Raw genomic sequence first — 27,107 nt, forward strand, 5'->3', positions numbered from 1 at the left:
GAGACATTCACAGTCTAATAACAACAACACTAATGAAGGAGACATTCACAGTCTAGTAATAACAACACTGATGACGGAGGCATTCACAGTCTAATAACAACAACACTAATGAAGGAGACATTCACATTCTATCTTGGGTTAGTTATAACAATCTTTGGAACAGCATTCTCACATAGGTGTTCCTCCTATTCAGTTGGGAAAGGGCAGTGTGGAGTGCAATAGAGAGATTGCATCATCTGTGGATCTGTTGGAGTGGGTCCAGGCTGTCTGGGATGATGGTGTTAATGTGAGCCATGACCAGCATTTCAAAGACTTTCATGGCTACGGGGCGATTAGTCATTTATTTTACCTTAATTTAACTAGGCAAGTCAGTTAAGAACAAATTCTTATTTACAATGACAGCCTACACTGCCCAAACCCGGACGACGCTTGGCCAATTGTGCGCAGCCCTACGGGACTCCCAATCATGACCGGTTGTGATACAGCCTGGATTCGAACCAGGGTGTCTGTAGTGACGCCTCTAGCACTGAGATGTAGTGCCTTAGACCGCTGAGCGTGGTCTAGACAGGTTACCTTGGTGTCCTTGGGCACAGGGACTATGGTGGTCTGCTTGAAACATGTAGGTATTACAGACTGGGTCAGGGAGAGGTTGAAAATGTCAGTGAAGAAACCTGCCAGTTGGTCAGCACATGCCCTGAGTATGCGTCCTGGTAATCCGTCTGGCCCAGCGGCCTTGAATGGTAACCTGTTTAAAGGTCTTACTCACCTCAGCTACAGAGAGCGAGATCACACAGTCGTACGGAACAGCTGGTGCTCTCACGCATGGTTCAGTGTTGCTTGCCTCGAAAGCAAGTATGTCTATTAATATGTATTATCATATGCAGCCTATAACAATGTTGAAATAGATTAAATTCATTTGGTTTTGTATTCAGTTAGCACAGTATGTATTCATTGATATGATCTCATTTTAGAAGTGATTTTCTCTACCCTGACACTTGTTTTAACTTGGTCATTTCAGACATGGTTTTCACCCACAGCGTTTAAAATCTCAATTCATAATTGCAACATTTGGGGGGAGGTAGCAATTACATATTTTGTCCAAATAGTGCAGCCCTACCATAACCTATGCTATTTCCTCTTCCGACCTAAGCCTACAATAGAGTCACTTTAAACAGCTGGCTCACACAGTAGACAACACCCGGAGCCAAAAGGCAGACAGTGACTAGAATATGAAATGACATTTTCTGTTAGTCTTCTGACTATTGTACAGACGGCCACCCGCTGTTTTAGTCCGTTCCTCATCACCGTGTGCCCAAAGCTTAAAACCTTAACGTTGTGTGACTCAAGACTATCACTTATGCCAGGTATACACTACCAGTGACGACCCGTCATTAAGGGCAGTTTGGGCAGAACCTGTTTTGTATGTTATTTTGGCATTAAATACGTGTCACGTAAAACAATGTGGGAAAAAATAGATATTTTTGAGTTAATAAAGCCGCATACAAACATGGTCTCTTTTTTGTTTTCTTGAGTAACGCAGGTGTTTTAGTCTAACTCAGTGCTTTCTGTGGTGGTGCGGCAGCCAGCAGAAAAAAGACAGAGAGCGTAAGGGTTGGTAATCTTCTCTAATTGCACAACAAGTTGGAAATCACAAATTCAATAATGAGTGGTTTAGAAGGAATCAGTGGCTAACTGCTATTCAGTGGAGTGGGTGTGTGGTCCAAGTCTGGGTTTAAGGGTCTCTTTTCTAAATTTAAAAAGGGTAAACATTCACATGCAACACCAATGGGCCCCAAAAAATGAATATATTGGCCATGTTGTCAATCCAGAATGACTTCTGCCGCATTCAAAACAACTGGAAACTCGGAAATCTCAGACTTCATTGAGTTAAAGACAACTAGGACTAGCTCCGACTGGAAAAATACATGTTGAACGGTCATCCAACTCGGAATACCAAGTCAGGAACTCTGGCCTCTTTCTAGAGCTCCGACCTGATGATCACTAACATCATGATTTGACCTTGCTTTTCCCACGAGTTCCCAGTTGTCTTGAAAGCACCATAAATCCAGAGAATGTCAGACTTTATGATTTGGTTCTTTTCTCCCTCATAACTTAGCCTACTGATCTGACTTGTTGGTACACATGTAGTCTATAACCTGTTTTAGAGAAATAACATCTTCGAATATCGTAAGAGCTTTCATGATCTGTTTATATGCCCCCTTTATTTATCCTACAGTTCTGACTTGGTGGTACACATGTTATTTCTCTAAAACAGGTTATAGACTACATCTTCGAATATCGTAAGAGCTTTCATTATCTGTTTATATGCCCTCTTTATTTAGCCTACGGTTCTGACTTGGTGTACAGGGAGAACACTGCAAGAACGGCCCATGTCCTGAATTCTGCCGCTGTACAATTCAAAAGTGCTGAACAAATAGTTAGCTCGCTCATGAATGTCTTAATCTAAATTACGGAATGCCAGTTATCCACTCATTGTTACGCCGTAGTTTGTACATCTCAATTGTCCGTAAAAACCACATTTGTTTAAGCAAGTCAACCATATCAGCTATGTTTTTTTTTAAAGGCAGTAAATGAGTCTGAATGAACTGTTTCGCTGCCAGACGAGGTGTAGCGGTGGTGAGGATTCACTCCATGGTGCTGAAAAATAAAGCTCTGCTGTTGGGACAGGGACGTAGGCCTTAACAGTTTGTTGGCACCGTTATAGTTCAATTAATGTATTGTTTAGTATTGTGGCTTTGGAGGCATCTGTTTGCCCCGCCAAGATTCACATGCTAAAACCCCCACTGTACACTACACCCCTCAAACTCAACTCTGGACCTCAGCCATTGTGTTATTGTTCCCCTTTAATCAGGGACTGATTTAGACTAGAGGTCGACCGATTATGATTTTTAAACGCCGATACCGATACCGATTATTGGAGGACCAAAAAAAAGCCGATACCGATTAATCGGCCGATTTAAAAAATATATATTTGTAATCATGACAATTACAACAATACTGAATGAACACATATTTTAACTTAATATAATACATCAATAAAATCAATTTAGCCTCAATTAATCGGTATCGGCTTTTTCTGGTCCTCCAATTATCGGTATCAGCGTTGAAAAATCATAATCGGTCGGGGGACAATAACACAATGGCTGAGGTCCAGAGTTGAGTTTAAGGGGTGTAGTGTACAGTGGGGGGGGGGGGGGGGGGGGGGTTCAGCATGTGAATACTAAACAATACATTGACGGTGACAACAAATCGTTACGTACCTGTAACGCACTAATGAAGCAGCTCACTGTTCGGGCATTTATTTCCTACGACAACCGAGAAACTACGACAACCGAGTAACTACGACAACCGAGAAACTACGACAACCGAGAAACTACGACAACCGAGAAACTCAGGATAGGATCAACAAGGAAACCATGATGTAAAGTGAGCACCAACATCCTTGGGGTTGAGGATAGATGAAACGAAAAACTTGAGAGAAGGAAATGAAATCGAAACCCGTTAAGATTTTAAAAGTCGTGCTGTGTATATGCCCAGCGTCAGGCAAACTGAAAGAGTGTTGAAAACAGTCGGTGGAGGTTGACAACCTCCTCCATCTAGCTCAGCTCCTCTCATATGCAGACGGAACGAGCGCCGAGCTCTGTGACTCAATGCTATGGAGATCCACCTCTGTGACCAGCGGTCGGAAAGACACAGATGAGTGTGTGACCGTGACTTGGTTCAGGGGAGAGTGAGTAGGTGACTCAGCGATGAGTCAAAGCCGAGCCAGAGAGAACTCACCCTTCCACATAACAACGCCTTTCAGAGAAACTCACCAAGACACAAACACACCCTAACCCAGTCTCAGACTGACTACCTCTCTACCACACGGCTCACTAGTGAGAGGGGTTGAGGGTGTGAAACAGCGTGACTATCTGTCTCTACCACACGGCTCACTAGTGAGAGAGGTTGAGGGTGTGGAATTCCACATTGGTTAGCTTTCTTCATGTAATGTGGACCAGAGAAACCATAGCAGGCTTGAAGGAACAAAGAAGATCAGAAATCCCTCCAAATGTCAACGTCCTAGACAGACCTGTGAAATATCAGTGACCGCTCTCAGCATGTATGCCTGTTTCCCCATAGTTAGCTTAGCTATCATGCTAATGTGCATGTATGCCTGTTTCCCCATAGTTAGCTTAGCTATCATGCTAATGTGCATGTGTGCCAGTAAGTTACACAGCAAAGTGGCTGTGGAAATGGAAGAGAGGAGCAGAGAAACAGAGCAGATGGAGTGAGGGAGTAGCCTCAATACTTCTCCCTGGGCGTTGACACCAGCTCAGGGTGGCTATCTGCCTACCTGCCTGGCTATTTGTCTGCCTGCCTAGCTATCAGTCTGTCTGCCTGCCTGGCGGCAGACTGTGTGTAGTTGTGAGAGCAGCTAAGTGAAGTGAGTGAAGGGCAGGGGGCACACTTTCACGGCATGCTTGCTCCCCCCCTCCCCCAGTGTAACCACAGCCCTTTTCCGACCCACACCCTTTTGTCTCACTGCTGACAGCACGCTTCGCACCAGCTGGGTTGCAGGCAGGGACACAGACAGACAAGACAGACAGGCAGACTAACAGAGATAGGAGAGACTAACGGAGATAGGAGAGACTAACGGAGAGCCAGACACCCGATTTTGATAAACTCCCATATCTACTGGGTGAAATTCCACAGTGTGCCATCACAGCAGCAAGATGTGTGACCTGTTGCCACAAGGTCAACCAGTGAAGAACAAACACCATTATAAATACAACCCATATTTATGTTTATTTATTTTCCCTTTTGTACTTTGACTATTTGTACATTGTTACAACACTGTAACAACTGTATATATATATATATATATATAATATGACATTTGTAATGTCTTTATTCTTTAGGAACTTTTGTGAGTGTAAAGTTTACTGTTAATTTTTATTGTTTATTTCACTTTTGTTTATTATCTACCTCACTTGCTTTGGCAATGTTAACACATGTTTCCCATGCCAATAAAGCCCCTTGAATTGAATTGAATTGAGAGAGAGGGAGAGAGACACCGATACTGAAATATACCAACATGGAGACAGATGAGAGGGAAGCAGCGCACAAAAGCATGTGTGGAAGAGAAAGATCATTATGGTGTAATTAATTCCACTGAAGTGATCGCATTTCCTACTGACGTACTCCACGTTACCTGGCGTTCCTTCCCATCGATCCCCTCGCTCAACCCCAGAATGGAGGTATAGCGTATGTCCATCTGAAAGACCGCACGAGCACCAACGAGAAGTTAGTAGGATCATATCGAATTCAAAGTCAAATGAAAGCTAATAGCCTATATTTTGAGGAAATTAAGATTTAACATTTTTCATCAACAAAAAATGTGACGTGAGAAATGGCTTTGATTTCTGGAAAGGGGGGGGGGGGGGGGGTCTTAGTAAACATCTACCAGAAAAAGTCTTCAAAAGGGTATCAGAAATACATTAAAACACAATAATATTGACGTAGAGACCCCCCCCCCCCCTGCCAACTACTATCAACACTGAGATTTTGTTGTGGAGAAATGTGTTATCTTCTGTAAGTTTAAGAAATATTGCCTAGTGATTCCGTTACCAAAAAACCCACATATCTTTAAGATATTGTCTAAATTCTCTCCCTCATGAGGGAGAATCATGAAAGTTCACAGAGGTAACAAATAATGGTAGACATACCAATTAGTTCGTAATTTTACTGATATAAATTGTGTTTATGAAGTGATTAAAACTCATAATTCCGTTCCCAAATTGGAAAAAAATCCATAACTGAATAACAGCACCTGAATTGGCTACAATGTGAAATCATAATAGTCACAAACCACAGTTGGGTCTCCTGCTACTGACTTCCCTTCCACTGGTATACTGCTATATTCAGCTCATAACTGTCTTCCCTTCCACTGCTATACTGTTATATTCAGCTCATAACTGTCTTCCCTTCCACTGCTATACTGTTATATTCAGCTCATAACTGTCTCCTGCTACTGTCTTCCCTTCCACTGGTATACTGTCATAATCTGCTCATAACTGTCTCCTGCTACTGTCTTCCCTTCCACTGGTATACCGCTATATTCAGCTCATAACTGTCTCCTGCTACTGTCTTCCCTTCCACTGGTATACTGCTATATTCAGCTCATAACTGTCTCCTGCTACTGTCTTCCCTTCCACTGGTATACTGTTATATTCAGCTCATAACTGTCTCCTGCTACTGTCTTCCCTTCCACTGGTATACTGCTATATTCAGCTCATAACTGTCTCCTGCTACTGTCTTCCCTTCCACTGGTATACTGTTATATTCAGCTCATAACTGTCTCCTGCTACTGTCTTCCCTTCCACTGGTATACTGCTATATTCAGCTCATAACTGTCTCCTGCTACTGTCTTCCCTTCCACTGGTATACTGTTATATTCAGCTCATAACTGTCTTCCCTTCCACTGGTATACTGTTATATTCAGCTCATAACTGTCTCCTGCTACTGTCTTCCCTTCCACTGGTATACTGCTATATTCAGCTCATAACTGTCTCCTGCTACTGTCTTCCCTTCCACTGGTATACTGTTATATTCAGCTCATAACTGTCTCCTGCTACTGTCTTCCCTTCCACTGGTATACTGCTATATTCAGCTCATAACTGTCTCCTGCTACTGTCTTCCCTTCCACTGGTATACTGTTATATTCAGCTCATAACTGTCTCCTGCTACTGTCTTCCCTTCCACTGGTATACTGCTATATTCAGCTCATAACTGTCTCCTGCTACTGTCTTCCCTTCCACTGGTATACTGCTATATTCAGCTCATAACTGTCTCCTGCTACTGTCTTCCCTTCCACTGGTATACTGTTATATTCAGCTCATAACTGTCTCCTGCTACGGTCTTCCCTTCCACTGGTATACTGTTATATTCAGCTCATAACTGTCTCCTGCTACTGTCTTCCCTTCCACTGGTATACTGCTATATTCAGCTCATAACTGTCTCCTGCTACTGTCTTCCCTTCCACTGGTATACTGTTATATTCAGCTCATAACTGTCTCCTGCTACTGTCTTCCCTTCCACTGGTATACTGCTATATTCAGCTCATAACTGTCTCCTGCTACAGTCTTCCCTTCCACTGGTATACTGTTATATTCAGCTCATAACTGTCTCCTGCTACGGTCTTCCCTTCCACTGGTATACTGTTATATTCAGCTCATAACTGTCTCCTGCTACGGTCTTCCCTTCCACTGGTATACTGTTATATTCAGCTCATAACTGTTTTTTCTTTCTGTTGTCTGGTGGTCCAACCAAGAGTGTAAAAACAGTCTGAGTAAGGACAACCCCTCTCTCTGCCTGTCTCCCCGCCTCTTCCCCCCCCCCCTCTCTCTCTCCCCCCCCTCTCTCTCCCCCCCTCACACCTACCCATGAGCCCCCTCTCTTTCCATTTACTGTACCCAGCATCCTCACCCACTGATCACGACTGACACCGGATGTCCATGGACGTTGTAAAGTAGTGGAATTTGGACAGTCCACCCTGGCCTTGACGTTAACGTATACAGACGGACCGGACCAAACCTGAACCTATCAAAGACGTATGTTCTCACTAATTTGATAGTAGATCACAGTACAGTCCAATACAAGACAGTAGTACAGTAAAAAAGAGTACAGCATATTGTCCTGTAGTCTAATGTACTGAACTCTACTGTACTCCTTTAAAGATGCAGCCGTTACCTAGCTAGCACGCCAGTCAGGCAGACAGACAGCACACAGTGACATGTAGGTCAGTAGCTTAGCGCTGTGCCGAGCAGAGAGAGAGAGAGAGAGAGAGAGAGAGAGAGAGAGAGAGAGAGAGAGAGAGGGTTGTGAGGATCAGTGAACTGCACCGTGGCTCTAAGCTACAGTACAGTTCAGTACAGCCTGGACAATCCACTGAGGTGAGTGAACCAACCTGAACCCAGCCAGCGCTCGCTAGCGCAGTTAGCCCTTCGTTTCAGTCGCCACCACACAGCTGGTTCTCACACTCGCATAGAGTTGTCTCTTCAAAATGGCCGTGGCGACTCTCTCTCTGCTACGTTCCCCCTCAACTCTTCTGCTTGAGCAGACTGACTAACAATGGACTTGTTGTGTGAACAGATAAAGTGGTAGATTTAGGCCTACATTGATAATCAGTGGTAAAGACAGACTAAAGTCCCAGCATTTTGCAGCACCAGGACCAAGGCCTAATCGACAGAAAACCAACGTAGACAATGTCAGTGTTATATGGGTGTTGCGTGTTCAAATCCAAATCCAAATGTCATTTGTCACATGCTTCGTAAACAACAGGTGTGGACGAGTGGCGGTCGGTGCCAATTAAAGGCGAGGACGAGTCTAGTTTTTTATTGAGCACGGCCTTACTTCTATTACAGCATATTGAATGACTGTCATTCATATTCCGTTCACCCAGTTCAATGTAACAGTGACAGGTTTAGGTTACTGTCATTCATATTCACCCAGTTCAATGTAACAGTGACAGGTTTAGGTTACTGTCATTCATATTCCATTCACCAGTTCAATGTAACAGTGACAGGTTTAGGTTACTGTCATTCATATTCACCCAGTTCAATGTAACAGTGACAGGTTTAGGTTACTGTCATTCATATTCACCCAGTTCAATGTAACAGTGACAGGTTTAGGTTACTGTCATTCACCCTGTTCAATGTAACAGTGACAGGTTTAGGTTACTGTCATTCACCCAGTTCAATGTAACAGTGACAGGTTTAGGTTACTGTCATTCACCCAGTTCAATGTAACAGTGACAGGTTTAGGTTACTGTCATTCATATTCACCCTGTTCAATGTAACAGTGATAGGTTTAGGATACTGTCATTCATATTCACCCAGTTCAATGTAACAGTGACAGGTTTAGGTTACTGTCATTCATATTCACCCAGTTCAATGTAACAGTGACAGGTTTAGGTTACTGTCATTCATATTCACCCAGTTCAATGTAACAGTGACAGGTTTAGGTTACTGTCATTCACCCAGTTCAATGTAACAGTGACAGGTTTAGGTTACTGTCATTCATATTCACCGTGTTCAATGTAACAGTGACAGGTTTAGGTTACTGTCATTCATATTCACCCTGTTCAATGTAACAGTGATAGGTTTAGGTTACTGTCATTCATATTCACCCAGTTCAATGTAACATCCATAGAGGATACTACATGATACTTGAATTTTCCCTATACATTTTTTTTTTTTAAATCAGGAGGTTGCTACAACCTAGCCTACGAAGGAAAGTTCACAACACAAGTGCACACAGGTGGAGAGAAAGACCAGGTCGAATCAATGTGACCGACAGTGACACATTCAATACCGCCTTGCACACTGTTGACTGTGTCTAGCTGAGCTAGGGGGGAATCATGAGTTCAACAGTTGAAAAAAATGAATGTTTCTATTGGACACATTGAGGGTGTGTTTATCCTCGTTTCGTTCTGTTTGCTTACGTTTAAGAAACGTTTTTCAACAGAATCGACAAAATGAATAAACCCCAGCAAACACAGTTCATTTTAATAGCAGCCACATACAAACAGCAAGATCACGTTGATCGTTGTGTGTATATATATATATAATTCCTTCTCGCATCTACGCTCTCTCCTCCTCTCACCTTTTCCCTTCGCTTGTGGACTTCAGTTGTCTGTGACCAAGCATAAAAACATTCCCAAGCCAAACATCTTTGTCACTATATTAGCTAACGTCATAGTCAACATGGCTACTAGAACTAACGCTTATTAAAGTGTATAGTGTGAAGCAAGCAGTTTAGCAGTTACACTGCCGGGACCTGTGGCAATAAATTAATAAAACCAAAAGCTTACCTCGACTTGGAATAGTTATAGTGTTGGATAGCCATGGCCAGCTAGCTAACATGGCCGGCTAGCTAACATGGCCGGCTAGCTAACATGGCCGGCTAGCTAACATGGCCGGCTAGCTAACATGGCCGGCTAGCTAACATGGCCAGCTAGCTAACATGGCCAGCTAGCTAACATGGCCAGCTAGCTAACATGGCTAGCTAAAATAGGCTAAACTAGCTAGCTGTATTCACTACCTAGGTACAGTGTATTCAGAAAGTATTCAAACCCCTTTCCCATTTTCCATATTTTGTTACGTTTCTGCCTTATTCTAAAATTGATCAAATAAATAAAATTCCTTGTCAGTCTACACACAATACCCCATAATGACAAAGCAAAAACAGGTTTGTCAAAATTCTTGTAAATGTATGAAAAAGGAGAAACAGAAATACCTTATTTACATAAGAACTCAGACTCTTTGCTATGAGACTCGAAATTGAGCTCAGGTACATCCTGTTTCCATTGATCATCCTTGAGATATTTCTACAACTTGATTGGAGACCACCTGCAGTAAATTCAATTGATTGGACATGATTTGGAAAGGCACACACCTGTCTATATAAGGTCCCACAGTTGACACAGTGCATGTTAGAGCAAAAACCGAGCCATGAGGTTGAAGGAATTGTCTGTGGAGCTCAGAGACAGGATTGTGTCGAGGCACAGATCTGGGGAAGGGTAGCAAAACAATTCTGCAGCATTGAAGGTCCACAAGAACACAGTGGCATCCATCATTCTAAATGGAAGACGTTTGGAAACACCAAGACTCTTCCTAGAGCTGGCCGCCCGGCCAAATTGAGCAATCAGGGGAGAAGGGCCTTGGTCAGGGAGGTGACCAAGAACCCAATGGTCACGCTGACAGAGCTTCAGAGTTCCTCTGTGGAGATGGGAGAACCTTCAAGAAAGACAACCATCTCTGCACCACTCCACCAATCAGTTCTTTATGGTAGTGGCCAGATGGAAGCCACTCCTCAGTAAAAGGCACATGACAGCCAAATTAGAGTTTGCCAAAAGGCAACTAAAGGACTCTCAGACCATCAGAAACAAGATTGAACTCTTTGGCCTGAATGCAAAGTGTCACGTCTGGAGGAAACCTGGCACCATCCCTATGGTGAAGCATGGTGGTGGCAGCATCACGCTGTGGGGATGTTTTTTCAGCAGCAATGGACTGGGAAACTAGTCAGGATCGAGGGAATGCTGAACAGAGCAAAGTACAGAGAGATCTTTGATGAAAACCTACTAAGGACTAAGGTTCACCTTCCAACAGCACAACGACCCTAAGCACACAGCCAAGACAACGCAGGAGTGGATTCGGGACAAGTCTCTGAATGTCCTTGAGTTGCCCAGCCAGAGCCCGGACTTGAACCCGAACTAACATCTCTGGAGAGACCTGAAAATAGTTATGCACTGCAGTGCTAGCTAGCTGAAGTCTATGCTTTCAGTACTAGATTCGTTCTCTGATCTCGGCCTAAAATGTACTTGTTGGTCCACCAGCCACTGTGGCAGGTAGATGAAAATATCTACTACTCAGATTTTTTTTTACCAGCCCCCATAAATAATTCTCCATAATAACAAAAACAAAAGGATGACAATGCTTTGCAACGTTTCTTAAAACAATACATTTATTATTATAAAGTCATGTGGTATATTGCTACATTTCATTTAAAAAAAAATTATAACCTGAGTCTTTTAACCAAAATATGAGATGAGACAAAAATGTTCAGCTACCCCCTTTAAGGGCGAGAGGTTACCACTCGAGTCACCGTGTGTGAGACACGAGGACAATGTCTAACTTTGCAGACTTTCGAACAATTAGACCAACAACTTTCATGTCTGTGCACAGAGATATAGGATTCCTATTGCTTTGTGCGATCAGCAGCTATGAAACAAAACAGTAGACAAACAGCTACTGCAGCAACAAATTGCAACACGCACGTACTTGACTTTGACTATTTTTATTCACAAACGTAAAGCCCTGTACATGGCTGGTGAAATATTCATTCTTAACGAGCAATACCTAAATCCACCCGCATTTGGCGGGTGGCGGGGTGTTCTTTTTATGCACTGTCTCTAATGCTTTGATTGAGTGGACAACGTCAGTTCACACTGCAAGAGCTCTGATAGGTTGGAGGACGTCCTCCGGAAGTTGTCATAATTGCTGTGTAAGTCTATGGAAGGGGGTGAGAACCATAAGCCTCCCAGGTTTTGTATTTACAGTTGAAGTTTACTTACACCTAGGTTAATTTTTCCGAACAATTGTTTACAGACAGATTACTTCACTTGTAATTCACTGTATCACAATTCCAGTGGGTCAGAAGTTTACATACACGAAGTTGACTGTGCCTTTAAACAGCTTGGAATATTCCAGAAAATGATGTCATGGCTCTAGAAGCTTCTGACCCCAGAAAAAAATGTGTAGACCTCCACAAGTCTGGTTCATCATTGGGAGCAATTTCCAAACGCCTGAAGGTACCACCTTCATCTGTACAAACAATTGTACACAAGTATAAACACCATGGGACCACGCAGCCGTCATACCGCTAAGGAAGGAGACGCGTTCTGTGTTCTAGAGATGAACGTACTTTGGTGCGAAAAGTGCAAATCAATCACAGAACAACAGCAAAGGACATTGTGAAGATGCTGGAGGAAACAGGTACAAAAGTATCTATAGCCACAGTAAAATGAGTCCTATATCGACATAACCTGAAAGGCCGCTCAGCAAGGAAGAAGCCACTGCTCCAAACCCGCCATTAAAAGCCAGACTACAGTTTGCAACTGCACATGGGGACACAGATCGTACTTTTTGGAGAAATGTCCCCTGGTCTGATGAAACAAAACTAGAACTGTTTGGCCATAATGACCATCGTTATGTTTAGAGGAAAAAGGGGGAGGCTTGCAAGCCGAAGAACACCATCCCAACCGTGAAGCACGGGGGTGGCAGCATCATGTTGTGGGGGTGCTTTGCTGCAGTAGGGACTGGTGCACTTCACAAAATAGATGGCATCATGAGGGAGGAAAATGATGTGGATATATTGAAGCAACATCTCAAGACAAGTTAAAGCTTGGTTGCAAATGTGTCTTCCAAATGGACAATGACCTCAAGCATACTTCCAAAGTTGTGGCAAAATGGCTTAAGGACAACAAAGTCAAGGTATTTGAGTGGCCATCACAAAGCCCTGACCTCAATCTCATAGAAAATGTGTGGGCAGAACTGAAAAAGCATGTGTGAGCAAAGAGGCCTACAAACCTGACTCAGTTACACCAGCTCTGTCGGGAGGAATGGGACAAAATTTACCCAACTTATTGTGGGAAGCTTGTGGAAGGCTACCCGAAACGTTTGACCCAAGTTAAACAATTTAAAGGCAATGCTACCAAATACTAATTGAGTGTATGTAAACTTCTGACCCACTGGGAATGTGATGAAAGAAATAAAAGCTTAAATAAATCCTTCTCTCTACTATTATTCTGACATTTCACATTCTTAAATTGAAGTGGTGATCCTAACTTTTACTAGGATTAAATGTCAGGAATTGCGAAAACCTGAGTTGAAATGTATTTGGCTAAGGTGTACGTAAACTTCCGACTTCAACTGGAAGTCAATGTACCCAGAGGAGGACGGAAGCTAGCTGTCCTCCGGCTACACCATGGTGCTACCCTACAGAGTGCTGTTGAGGCTACTGTAGAACTTCATTGCAAAACAATGTTTTAATGAATTATTTGGCAACATGAACAAATGTTGTATCTGAATAAGCAAACGATTTTAATGTTTCACTCTTTTTATTTTTATGAAATTCACTGAGGAACCTCCAGTGGTGTAAACCAACAGTGAAATACATAATGAGTAATGATATCTAGTCTATATACAAGGGGTACCAGTACTGAGTAATGATAACTAGGCTATATACAAGGGGTACCAGTACTGAGTAATGATAACTAGGCTATATACAAGGGGTACCAGTACTGAGTAATGATAACTAGGCTATATACAAGGGGTACCAGTACTGAGTAATGATAACTAGGCTATATACACAGAGTAACAGTACTGAGTAATGATAACTAGGCTGTATACACAGGGTACCAGTACTGAGTAATGATAACTAGTCTATATACACAGGGTACCAGTACTGAGTAATGATAACTAGGCTATATACAAGGGGTACCAGTACTGAGTAATGATAACTAGGCTATATACAAGGGGTACCAGTACTGAGTAATGATAACTAGGCTATATACAAGGGGTACCAGTACTGAGTAATGATAACTAGGCTATATACACAGAGTACCAGTACTGAGTAATGATAACTAGGCTGTATACACAGGGTACCAGTACTGAGTAATGATAACTAGGCTATATACAAGGGGTACCAGTACTGAGTAATGATAACTAGTCTATATACAAGGGGTACCAGTACTGAGTAATGATAACTAGGCTATATACACAGGGTACCAGTACTGAGTAATGATAACTAGGCTATATACACAGGGTACCAGTACTGAGTAATGATAACTAGGCTATATACAAGGGGTACCAGTACTGAGTAATGATAACTAGTCTATATACAAGGGGTACCAGTACTGAGTAATGATAACTAGGCTATATACAAGGGGTACCAGTACTGAGTAATGATAACTAGGCTATATACACAGGGTACCAGTACTGAGTAATGATAACTAGGCTATATACAAGGGGTACCAGTACTGAGTAATGATAACTAGTCTATATACAAGGGGTACCAGTACTGAGTAATGATAACTAGGCTATATACAAGGGGTACCAGTACTGAGTAATGATAACTAGGCTATATACACAGGGTACCAGTACTGAGTAATGATAACTAGGCTATATACAATGGGTACCAGTACTGAGTAATGATAACTAGTCTATATACACAGGGTACCAGTACTGAGTAATGATAACTAGGCTATATACACAGGGTACCAGTACTGAGTAATGATAACTAGGCTATATACAATGGGTACCAGTACTGAGTAATGATAACTAGGCTATATACAATGGGTACCAGTACTGAGTAATGATAACTAGGCTATATACACAGGGTACCAGTACTGAGTAATGATAACTAGTCTATATACAATGGGTACCAGTACTGAGTAATGATAACTAGGCTATATACACAGGGTACCAGTACTGAGTAATGATAACTAGGCTATATACAAGGGGTACCAGTACTGAGTAATGATATCTAGGCTATATACACAGAGTACCAGTACTGAGTAATGATAACTAGGCTGTGTACACAGAGTACCAGTACTGAGTAATGATAACTAGGCTATATACACAGAGTACCAGTACTGAGTAATGATAACTAGTCTATATACATGGGGTACCAGTACTGAGTAATGATAACTAGGCTATATACACAGGGTACCAGTACTGAGTAATGATAACTAGGCTATATACAAGGGGTACCAGTACTGAGTAATGATAACTAGGCTATATACAAGGGGTACCAGTACTGAGTAATGATAACTAGGCTATATACAAGGGGTACCAGTACTGAGTAATGATAACTAGGCTATATACAATGGGTACCAGTACTGAGTAATGATAACTAGGCTGTATACACAGGGTACCAGTACTGAGTAATGATAACTAGGCTATATACAAGGGGCACCAGTACTGAGTAATGATAACTAGGCTATATACACAGGGTACCAGTACTGAGTAATGATAACTAGGCTATATACACAGGGTACCAGTACTGAGTAATGATAACTAGGCTATATACACAGAGTACCAGTACTGAGTAATGATAACTAGTCTATATACAAGGGGTACCAGTACTGAGTAATGATAACTAGGCTATATACAAGGGGTACCAGTACTGAGTAATGATAACTAGGCTATATACAAGGGGTACCAGTACTGAGTAATGATAACTAGGCTATATACAAGGGGTACCAGTACTGAGTAATGATAACTAGGCTATATACACAGGGTACCAGTACTGAGTAATTATAACTAGTCTATATACAAGGGGTACCAGTACTGAGTAATGATAACTAGGCTATATACAAGGGGTACCAGTACTGAGTAATGATAACTTGGCTATATACAAGGGGTACCAGTACTGAGTAATGATAACTAGGCTATATACAAGGGGTACCAGTACTGAGTAATGATAACTAGGCTATATACAAGGGGTACCAGTACTGAGTAATGATAACTTGGCTATATACAAGGGGTACCAGTACCGAGTCAATGTGCAGGGGTACGAGGTAATAACTAGGCTATATACAAGAGGTACCAGTACTGAGTAATGATATCTAGGCTATATACAAGGGGTACCAATACTGAGTAATGATAACTAGTCTACATACAAGGGGTACCAGTACTGAGTAATGATAACTAGTCTACATACAAGGGGTACCAGTACTGAGTAATGATAACTAGGCTATATACAAGAGGTACCAGTACCGAGTCAATGTGCAGGGGTACAAGGTAATAACTAGGCTATATACAAGAGGTACCAGTACCGAGTCAATGTGCAGGGGTATGAGGTAATTGAGGTAAATGTGTAAATATAGGTATAAGTTAGGGGCAAACAACAGTCATCAGGATAGATAATAAACAGTAGCAGCAGCGTATGTGATGAGTCAATGCAGACAGTCCGGGTAACTATTTACCTAACTATTTACCTAACTATTTAACTATTTACCTAACTATTTACCTAGCTATTTACCTAACTATTTAACTAGCTATTTACCTTTACCTAACTATTTACCTAACTATTTACCTAACTATTTAACTAACTATTTACCTAACTATTTAACTAACTATTTAACTAACTATTTAACTAATGATTTAACTAACTATTTACCTAACTATTTAACTAACGATTTACCTAACTATTTAACTAACTATTTAACTAGCTATTTAACTAGCTATTTAACTAACTATTTACCTAACTATTTACCTAACTATTTAACTAACTATTTAACTAACTATTTAACTAGCTATTTAACTAACTATTTACCTAACTATTTACCTAACTATTTAACTAACTATTTAACTAGCTATTTACCTAACTATTTACCTAACTATTTACCTAACTATTTACCTAACTATTTACCTAACTATTTAACTAGCTATTTACCTACCTATTTACCTACCTATTTACCTAACTATTTAACTAACTATTTAACTAACTATATAACTAACTATTTAACTAACTATTTAACTAGCGATTTAACTAACTATTTAACAGTCTTATGGCTTGGGGGGGTGGAAGTTGTTCAGGGTCCTGTTGGTTCCAGACTTGTCGCTCTGGTACCGCTTGCCGTGCGCTAGCAGAGAGAACAGTCTATGAGTTGAGTGGCTGGAGTCTTTGACCCTTTTTAGGGCCTTCCTCTGACACCACGTGGTATAGAGGTCCTGGATGGCAGGGAGCTCAGACCCAGTGATGTACTGGTCCGTACGGACTACCCTCTGTAGCGCCTTGCGGTCGGATGCCAGTTACCAAACCAATGAACAGTAGCCTACACAAACCCCCTGGTCACATGGTTTCATTCTATAGCCCGGTAAGCATGATTTCATTCTATAGCCCAGTAACCATGGCTACATGGTTTCATTCTATAGCCCAGTAAGCATGGTTTCATTCTATAGCCCGGTAACCATGGCTACATGGTTTCATTCTATAGCCCGGTAAGCATGGTTTCATTCTATAACCCGGTAACCATGGCTACATGGTTTCATTCTATAGCCCGGTAACCATGGTCACATGGTTTCATTCTATAGCCCGGTAAGCATGGTTTCATTCTATAGCCCAGTAACCATGGCTACATGGTTTCATTCTATAGCCCGGTAAGCATGGTTTCATTCTATAGCCCGGTAACCATGGCTACATGGTTTCATTCTATAGCCCGGTAAGCATGGTTTCATTCTATAGCCCGGTAACCATGGCTACATGGTTTCATTCTATAGCCCGGTAACCATGGCTACATGGTTTCATTCTATAGCCCGGTAAGCATGGTTTCATTCTATAGCCTGGTAACCATGGCTACATGGTTTCATTCTATAGCCCGGTAAGCATGATTTCATTCTATAGCCCGGTAACCATGGCTACATGGTTTCATTCTATAGCCCAGTAAGCATGGTTTCATTCTATAGCCCGGTAACCATGGCTACATGGTTTCATTCTATAGCCCGGTAACCATGGCTACATGGTTTCATTCTATAGCCCGGTAAGCATGGTTTCATTCTATAGCCCGGTAACCATGGCTACATGGTTTCATTCTATAGCCCGGTAAGCATGGTTTCATTCTATAGCCCGGTAACCATGGCTACATGGTTTCATTCTATAGCCCGGTAACCATGGCTACATGGTTTCATTCTATAGCCCGGTAAGCATGGTTTCATTCTATAGCCCGGTAACCATGGCTACAAGGTTTCATTCTATAGCCCGGTAACCATGGCTACATGTTGTCTCTTTCAGCTTCACAGTCAGGCAGTGTGTGTGTGTTTGTGTGTGTGTGTGTGTGTGTGTGTGTGTTTGTTTGTGTGTGAGACCTATGAGGACAAGCACTGAGTAGTAGTAATCCCATAACCTCTGATATTTACTAATGACCTGTTACTGTTCTACAAACCTCTGAGGGCAAAGCGTCGAGCTGGGTTCACTCTCAGATTCAATTCACCTCAAGAGTCTAGTGGAGTTGCCTCTCACTCTGAAGAGATTCAATTTCACCTCAAGAGTCGAGTGGAGTTGACTCTCGCTCTGAAGAGATTCAATTTCACCTCAAGAGTCGAGTGGAGTTGACTCTCGCTCTGAAGAGATTCAATTTCACCTCAAGAGTCGAGTGGAGTTGACTCTCCGTCCGAAGAGATTCAATTCACCTCAAGAGTTGAGTGGAGTTGACTCTCACTCCGAAGAGATTCAATTCACCTCAGGTTTCCTTTCAAGTGTCAACAATGCCGAGTAGGCCCACTTCACTTAGAGAACGACTACACATAAAAACATGTTTGTCACAAACCTTATCCACTTAGCCTAACACACAGAGCCCGAACTCACAACAGCCGACTCTTTCCCTCTGCCTCAGATACCTGTATTCAGTCCTGCCTACCTTCCCACAGCCTGGGATTGTTGTGAATGCAAGTCGCTCCTGAAACATCCAAGCAGCAGTGGCTAGAATGCCCAGAGGAGGTTCATTTCAATAATTCTGTCAAACCACAACGAACTCTGGCAGGAGAGCACAAGCAATGAACTGAACTCCATCTCTGGGACTGACTGAGGTGATGTGGGAAGAAGAGAGGAACTCCGTCTCAAATCAAATTTTATTTTGTCGCAAGCGCCGAATACAACAAGTGTAGACCTTACAGTAAAATGCTTAGTTGCCCTTAACCAACAGTGTTCAGTAAAAAAGGTTAAATAAAAGTATCAAATAATTAAACAGCAGCAGTAAAATAATAAGTGAGGTTATATACAGGGTATTACGGTACAGAGTCAATGTGGAGGATATATACAGGGGTACCGGTACAGAGTCAATGTGGAGGCTATATACAGGGGGTACCGGTACAGAGTCAATGTGGAGGTTATATACAGGGTGTTACGGTACAGAGTCAATGTGGAGGCTATATAGAGGGGGTACCGGTACAGAGTCAATGTGGAGGCTATATAGAGGGGGTACCGGTACAGAGTCAATGTGGAGGCTATATACAGGGTATTACGGTACAGAGTCAATGTGGAGGCTATATACCTGTACTGGTTGCTGTGCGGTAGCAGAGAGAACAGTCTATGACTAGGGTGGCTGGAGTCTGACAATTTTTAGAGCCTTCCACTGACACGGCCTGGTATAGAGGTCCTGGATGTCAGGAAGCTTGGCCCCAGTGATGTACTGGGCTGTACACACTACCCTCTGTGGTGCCTTGTGGTCGGAGGCCGAGCAGTTGCCATACCAGGCTGACTGAGGGGATGTGTGAAGAAGATTGGATCAGAATGACTCGAACCCTGACTGAGTCATAATAACAACATCACTAGCAGGGCCTGTGTCCTCAATGGCACCCTATTCTCTACATAGTGCACTGCTTTTGACGAGGGTCCACAGGGCTGTGGTCAAAAGTAGTGCGCTATGTAGGGAATAGGGTGTGATTCAGGACACACAGTCCATGACTGAGTCATAACAAGCATCACTATCAAGACTAGAGGCTGAAGAGAAACGGAAATATATACTTTGGGGATTACAAACGACCATCGCCACACAGCCACATGTCATTCCATGGACTAGTCTAGTACCGGGCCTGTCCTCTGCCGAGGCTCCATTACACAACAACACAGTTTATGGGAATACTGAACTAGTATAATTCTAAGAATTGACCAGTCAGCTGGTCCACAAAGACTTGTAAATCTCCTAATGGAACTCGGTAGGAACACGTCGTTTCCATGGAACTCGGTAGGAACACGTCGTTTCCATGGAACTCGGTAGGAACACGTCGTTTCCATGGAACTCGGCAGGAACACGTCGTTTCCATGGAACTCGGCAGGAACACGTCGTTTCCATGGAACTCGGCAGGAACACGTCGTTTCCATGGAACTCGGTAGGAACACGTCGTTTCCATGGAACTCGGTAGGAACACGTCGTTTCCATGGAACTCGGTAGGAACACGTCATTTCCATGGAACTCGGTAGGAACACGTTGTTTCCATGGAACTCAAACATGTTGACTGTATTATTGGTTCATTCCACAGACTTCAGGTTCATTCAGTACCGTGTACAAAACAACATGGAGGAGACATGAAGGTAGGGGCAGAACAATAAACAGAGAGAGAGAGAGGGAGCTGGCGGACCGTGAGACACACGTAACCTACGCCAAGACACAGAGATCACTGATAGGCTACCCAAACTGAGCTAGCTTTGATATGAAAAGGACGAGCGTCAGTCTGTGATCTAAGACCAGTTTGAGAGTGAAAAATGAGGGCAGGAAGTGGGCTTGACCTTTTCATTTGATCCCAGGTGTGAAGAGAAGCCATGCAGCATATGGCTGGGGAGCGAGTACAGTTAACCTATAGCTTGCTGAGTGAGCAGGGGGGGGGGGGGGGGGGGGGGGGACATTAACACGAGCACCAACCAACAGTGTGGGGTCTCTTTTTTTTACAACCCTACCCTCCCCGACACACAGCCACAACCACAGACAGCACCTTAAACAAACCCGCCCAACACCCCTCCCCCAACATCCCACGCACCAACGACATGCAAAGAAGTCGCTTTGTTGAACAAGGGGATGGTGGCTGGAAGGGGGTGGAAGCAGGTTTTGGGAGTGGGGACTGTGGGGGGTCTTGGATAGTTAAGTGGCTTCACTGCAGTTGAATTGTGTTTTCAAATTAAATTACAACTATTTTTTTTTTTTTTTTTTACAAGGGGAAACCCAGCTGACCAATGTATCTACACAACCTCAGTGCTACAGATTATTCTAGAAATCTAGTCATTGTTGTTGAGACAGGAGTTTTAAATCGGAACGTCACCACGTGGAATTCTGAGATCAAAAGCTTCCGCTTAGCAACCAATCAGAGTGGAGAGGTGCTGAGCTGCTGTGTGGTGTAGAATAGTACGGTCTTCCTCAGTGTGTGTCCAGAGTCTCTGTTGTTGGCAGCTCTCTCTCTCTCTCTCTCACCATGAGAAGGGACAAACACAGTACAGGATGTCAGAACCACCTAGATACACATTGACAAGGCCGCACCTGAGACCGTCCAAAGACCTCGCTTGTTAAAAATCACAAAGGCCTCGCTTGCTTTCACCACACAGTCGTACAAAACCCACACACTCACTATCACAGGTCTACACACACCATCGAAACAAGACCTTCACACTATCACACGAGAGCTACGCTACACAGCTTTCACAGGTCTACCAACAACAACAACAACAACAACAAACACCCCATCGGCCAACACTTCTCACACGCTGAGTGGGATCATTCCATTTGAATAAGAATGAGAGGCATGTTTTTCACCAGTGAGAGGGAGGGGTGTAGAGTACACAGGCAGGCGGGCTCATTGGCCCAGGCCCCAGGATGCAGCCGGAGTGTCACACTCCAGAGGCACTAGGCCAGACCGAGGGCATTGCCTCGGGGGGGAGGGGGCTAGTATGTTTTCAGTTGCAAGTTGTTGTTCATGCTGATCAGTACACAGGGGGGGGATCAATGATTTCGCCAGCTAACTTGCCAAAATATCATTGTATTTTATTTTTTATTTTGAAAGATAAACTTGAAAATGACCACGGTCTCTTTGACTCAACAACCAAAAACACATATCAGAGTTTAGTTTTATGAATGAACCAAAACATCTAGTTAGTAGTGTACCCCCCCCCCCCCCCCCCCCCCCCACCCCCCACATCTTAGATCTATCAGACCATCTCAATCTGAATCTCCTCAATCTCCTCGAAGGGAGGAGAAAGAATTGCTTGTGCTGCGTTTCAGTCAGATTTTCCCAGGTGGAAAACATCTAGTTAGTAGTATACCCCCCCCCCCCCCCACCCCCCCAGGTGGAAGGAACGAACATGATCACAACATTACACAAATGTTTAGAACATTCATAGTATTGATTATTTTAATCAATACTAATCCCCCCCCACCCTACCCCACCCACCCATCCATCCCCACCCACCCATACCCACCCACCCACCCATCCCCACCCCCAAACACACATATAGTCAGCAACAAGTTGGACACCTTTTTGAGGCCACAAACTGGATGGAGCCTGCACTGGGTAACCAATCAATGAGTTACTGAGGAAGGGTGAAGGCCTACAGCAAAGCTGCTGAATGTAAAAGATGAACTGTCATTTAGCTTTGAAGAGTCCAAAAGCATAGACGCCAATTATAGCTTATAGACCATTTATGAATGACCATGTTGTAAATTGCCAAGGAATTTAGCCGCACAAATAATGTACTTTAGACAGAGGGCTGAGTTACAATGGTTTAGCCTAGATTGCAAACAGAGTTTCAGTTTCAGGAGGTGTCATTTATCAAGATCATCACGCATATCAATCACATGATGAGACACGGTCAAGAATGCAAGTGACCAAATAAAGTTTTCATAAATCACAATCTCACTATCTCTAGTCTAAACTAAGATACATTTGAACTTCTGCTGGTAATACAAAGTGTGATACAATGTTGCTACTGTACTTGTGCGGTTTTTTGATACAATGTTCACCCTGATAGCATTAACTAGCAACATTGTGGCACTGAGTAAGTGGGGTGCTCAAGCTTATAAAGGTTTAGCTAGCTAGTTAGCTTTAGCCCATATGTTTTCTCCTTGGAAAATAGTTATTGTAGCTCATCAGACAACTAAGTAACTATCATAACTTGTGAACCTATCAAGAGAGTCAAGGTTACTGTTATCTATCTTCATGATCGATCATTACCTGTAGTAATAGACGTCACACTTGCCAGCACTGAGTCCTGACTTCCGGATCACTTCTTCTTTTTTCCAACCCGGTGGCAGAGAGGGGCAATCCATCCTCTTCTTCTCCATAATCATCTAGCAATACTTTATATTTGGGAATCACCCCCAATCGTTATTCAAGACCGACGATATAGCTAAAGAATACAACAACGTGTTAATAAATACAGCTGACCTGGCGATCTAACGTGAACGTAAAGCTACCAGAGAATCCGTATCAACTGCTAAACTACTTGAAACCAGCGCGAAAACTAGTAACTTCTTATTTCCGCGTTCTGTATCGAGGACTTTCGGCAGATAGATAGATATATCGTTGGTTTGACAGGTTTTCCCTCTTTGATCTTCAACTATACAACTATGAGAAATTGTATGTCGGTCCTCGGTGGCAGTGACGGTGAGATATTGCAGCACTTCCCACACACTGACCCAGCGCCCGGTAACCGCACCGCTCGCTACAGCAACGCCCCGCCTATCTGGAACGTCCCGTCACTTCTCGCTTCCCCCATTAGAGATCCTATTTCCAATTCCTAATTCTATACGGGGTTCCTCCCCTTGCCTAGGCGGTGATGCAACATTTACAACATTCAGTAAAATATGAACCTAAGAAAAAAAAAGAAAAAAAAAAGTTATCAAGTTGAACCGTTTATTTCTGAAAATTCTTCAATTTGAATGTTTCTGTAAGTCTTAGCATTGGCTTATACATATCCGTGTGATGTAGGGGGTGACGAGAGTGGTGCAACACCAAGGCTCTAAAGATGCATCTCCTCTTTAAACTCCTCCTGATTATAAACGTGCACCATAATTATATTTAAATGGTGTCTTTTTTTTTTCTTCCTGAGAATACAGAAAAGTTCCTATCAACTGATCTGAAAGGTGTAGTTGTGTGGTCAGATGTGCCACTGCAGCGGCCCGCAGCAAAGCAACCTTCTGTATAGTTTACTCACACAGAATTCTAACTCAGTTGACAGCATAGTCTTAGGCAGTCTTCAAAATGGCGATTTCTCATATTCAATTAATTCTTTTTTCATTCATTCATTTTCATCATGTCACCATTTCAGATCATGTCACCATCTTGTCTTTAAATAGCTTCGCTCTCGCGCACACTCAAAACTATTTCTAAATGAAACCCAACCGTCTGGCCGAATAGTGGTAAAGGAGATACCATGGGAGAGACGATACCATGGGAGATACCATAGAAGATACCAGAGGAGATACCATACATGGGAGATACCATATCATGGGAGATACCATAGAAGATACCATGGGAGATACCATAGAAGATACCATACCATGGGAGATACCATATCATGGGAGATACCATAGAAGATACCATGGGAGATACCATAGAAGATACCATACCATGGGAGATACCATACCATGGGAGATACCATAGAAGATACCAGAGGAGATACCATACCATGGGAGATACCATAGGAGATACCATACCATGGGAGATACCATACCATGGGAGATACCATAGAAGATACCATGGGAGATACCATGGGAGATACCATGGGAGATACCATGGGAGATACCATAGAAGATACCATACCATGGGAGATACGATACCATGGGAGATACCATAGAAGATACCAGAGGAGATACCATACCATGGGAGATACCATAGGAGATACCATAGAAGATACCATACCATGGGAGATACGATACCATGGGAGATACCATAGAAGATACCAGAGGAGATACCATACCATGGGAGATACCATAGAAGATACCATGGGAGATACCATACCATGGGAGATACCATACCATGGGAGATACAATACCATGGGCGATACCATACAATGGGAGATACCATAGAGGATACCATGAGAGATACCATACCATGGGAGATATCATAGAAGATACCATACCATGGGAGATACGATACCATGGGAGATACCATAGAAGATACCATAGGAGAAACCATACCATGGGAGATACCATAGAAGATACCATGGGAGATACCATACCATGGGAGATACGATACCATGGGAGATACAATACCATGGGCGATACCATAGAAGATACCATGGGAGATACTATGGTAGATACCATGGGAGATACCATACCATGGGAGATACAATACCATGGGGGATACGATAGCATGGGAGATAAGATACCAAGGGGGATATGATACCATGGGAGATACGATACCAAGGGGGATACGATACCATGGGAGATACCATGGGGGATACGATACCATGGGAGATACAATACCATGGGGGATACGATACCATGGGAGATACGATACCAAGGGGGATACGATACCATGGGAGATACCATGGGGGATACGATACCATGGGAGATACAATACCATGGGGGATACAATACCATGGGGGATACGATACCATGGGAGATATGATACCATGGGAGATACAATACCAAGGAGCTACCATGGGAGATACGATACCATGGGAGAACCATGGGAGATACGATACCATGGGAGATATGATACCTAGGAGCTACCATGGGAGATGCGACACTATGGGAGATACGATACCATGGGAGATCCCATGGGAGATACCATGGAAGATACCATACCATGGGAGATACTATGGTAGATACCATGGGAGATACGATACCATGGGAGATACCATGGGGGATATGATACCATGGGAGATACCATACCATGGAAGTTACCATGGAAGATACCATACCATGGGAGATACTATGGTAGATACCATGGGAGAGACCGTACCATGGGAGATACCATGGGAGATACGATACCATGGAAGATACCATGGGAGATACAATACCATGGAAGATACCATGGGAGATACGATACCATGGGAGATACGATACCATGGGAGATACCATGGGAGATACAATACCAAGGAGCTACCATGGGAGATGCGATACCATGGGAGATACGATACCATGGGAGAGACCATACCATGGGAGATACCATGGGAGAGACCATACCATGGGAGATACCATGGGAGAGACCATACCATGGGAAATACCATACCATGGAAGATACCATACCATGGGAGATACCATGGTATGGTATTTCCCATGGTATTGTATCTCTTGTATAGGAGATACGATACCATGGGAGATACCACGATACCATGGGAGATACCACGATACCACGATACCATGGGAGGTACCATGGGACGCAGAAGTAGTCGTAGACTTTGACAGTGTTCTACTTTCCTAAAGCACCCAATTTGTGAAGTCTGCCTGCATGGCCACCTGGGTCGTATTCATTAGTGCACACCGTCACAAAATAATTTTGTTAAAAATAAGTGTTTTTTAGGGAGTAGATCAGCTTTAATATTGTAGCTTCCGTCAATGTAATTGTCTTCAGCATTTCCAATCCCTCATATATTTCTTGTAAATATATACAGTGCTGTGAAAAAGTATTTGCCCCTTCCTGATTTTTTTTTTCACACATTTGTCACACTTAAATGTTTCAGATCAAACTAATTTAAATATTACACAAAGATAACTGCATTTTGTGTTTACTTGGGTTAAGTGATGATTTTATTTATTAAGGGAAAAAAGCTATCCGAACCTTCATGGCCCTATGTGAAAAAGTAATTTCCCCCTAAACCTAATAACTGGTTGTGCCACTCTCAGCAGCAACAACTGCAATCAAGCGTTTGCGATAACTGGCAATGAGTCTTTCACATCGATCGCTGTGGAGGACTTTTGGCCCACTCTTCTTTGCAGAATTGTTTTAATTCAGTCACATTGGAGGGTTTTCGAGCATGAACCGCCTTTTTAAGGTCACGCCACAGCATCTCAATCGGATTCAAGTCCGGACTTTGGCTAGGCCCCTCCA

General features: G+C 42.9%; 1 protein-coding gene across 1 annotated transcript in view; it reads right to left on the reverse strand.

The window, feature by feature from the left end:
• mbd2 (methyl-CpG binding domain protein 2) overlaps positions 1–23,793 on the reverse strand; it is a 104,050-nt gene extending 80,257 nt beyond the window's left edge. The window contains exon 1 of the mRNA XM_036936779.1: positions 23,283–23,793. Within this exon, the coding sequence (XP_036792674.1) occupies positions 23,283–23,398 (116 nt within the window). The 5' untranslated portion in view covers positions 23,399–23,793. The remainder of the gene's footprint in view (positions 1–23,282) is intronic.
• Between the last annotated feature and the right edge of the window lie 3,314 nt (positions 23,794–27,107).

The sequence above is a fragment of the Oncorhynchus mykiss genome, chromosome 12 (assembly GCF_013265735.2).
Source record: "Oncorhynchus mykiss isolate Arlee chromosome 12, USDA_OmykA_1.1, whole genome shotgun sequence".
Classification (NCBI taxonomy): domain Eukaryota; kingdom Metazoa; phylum Chordata; class Actinopteri; order Salmoniformes; family Salmonidae; genus Oncorhynchus; species Oncorhynchus mykiss.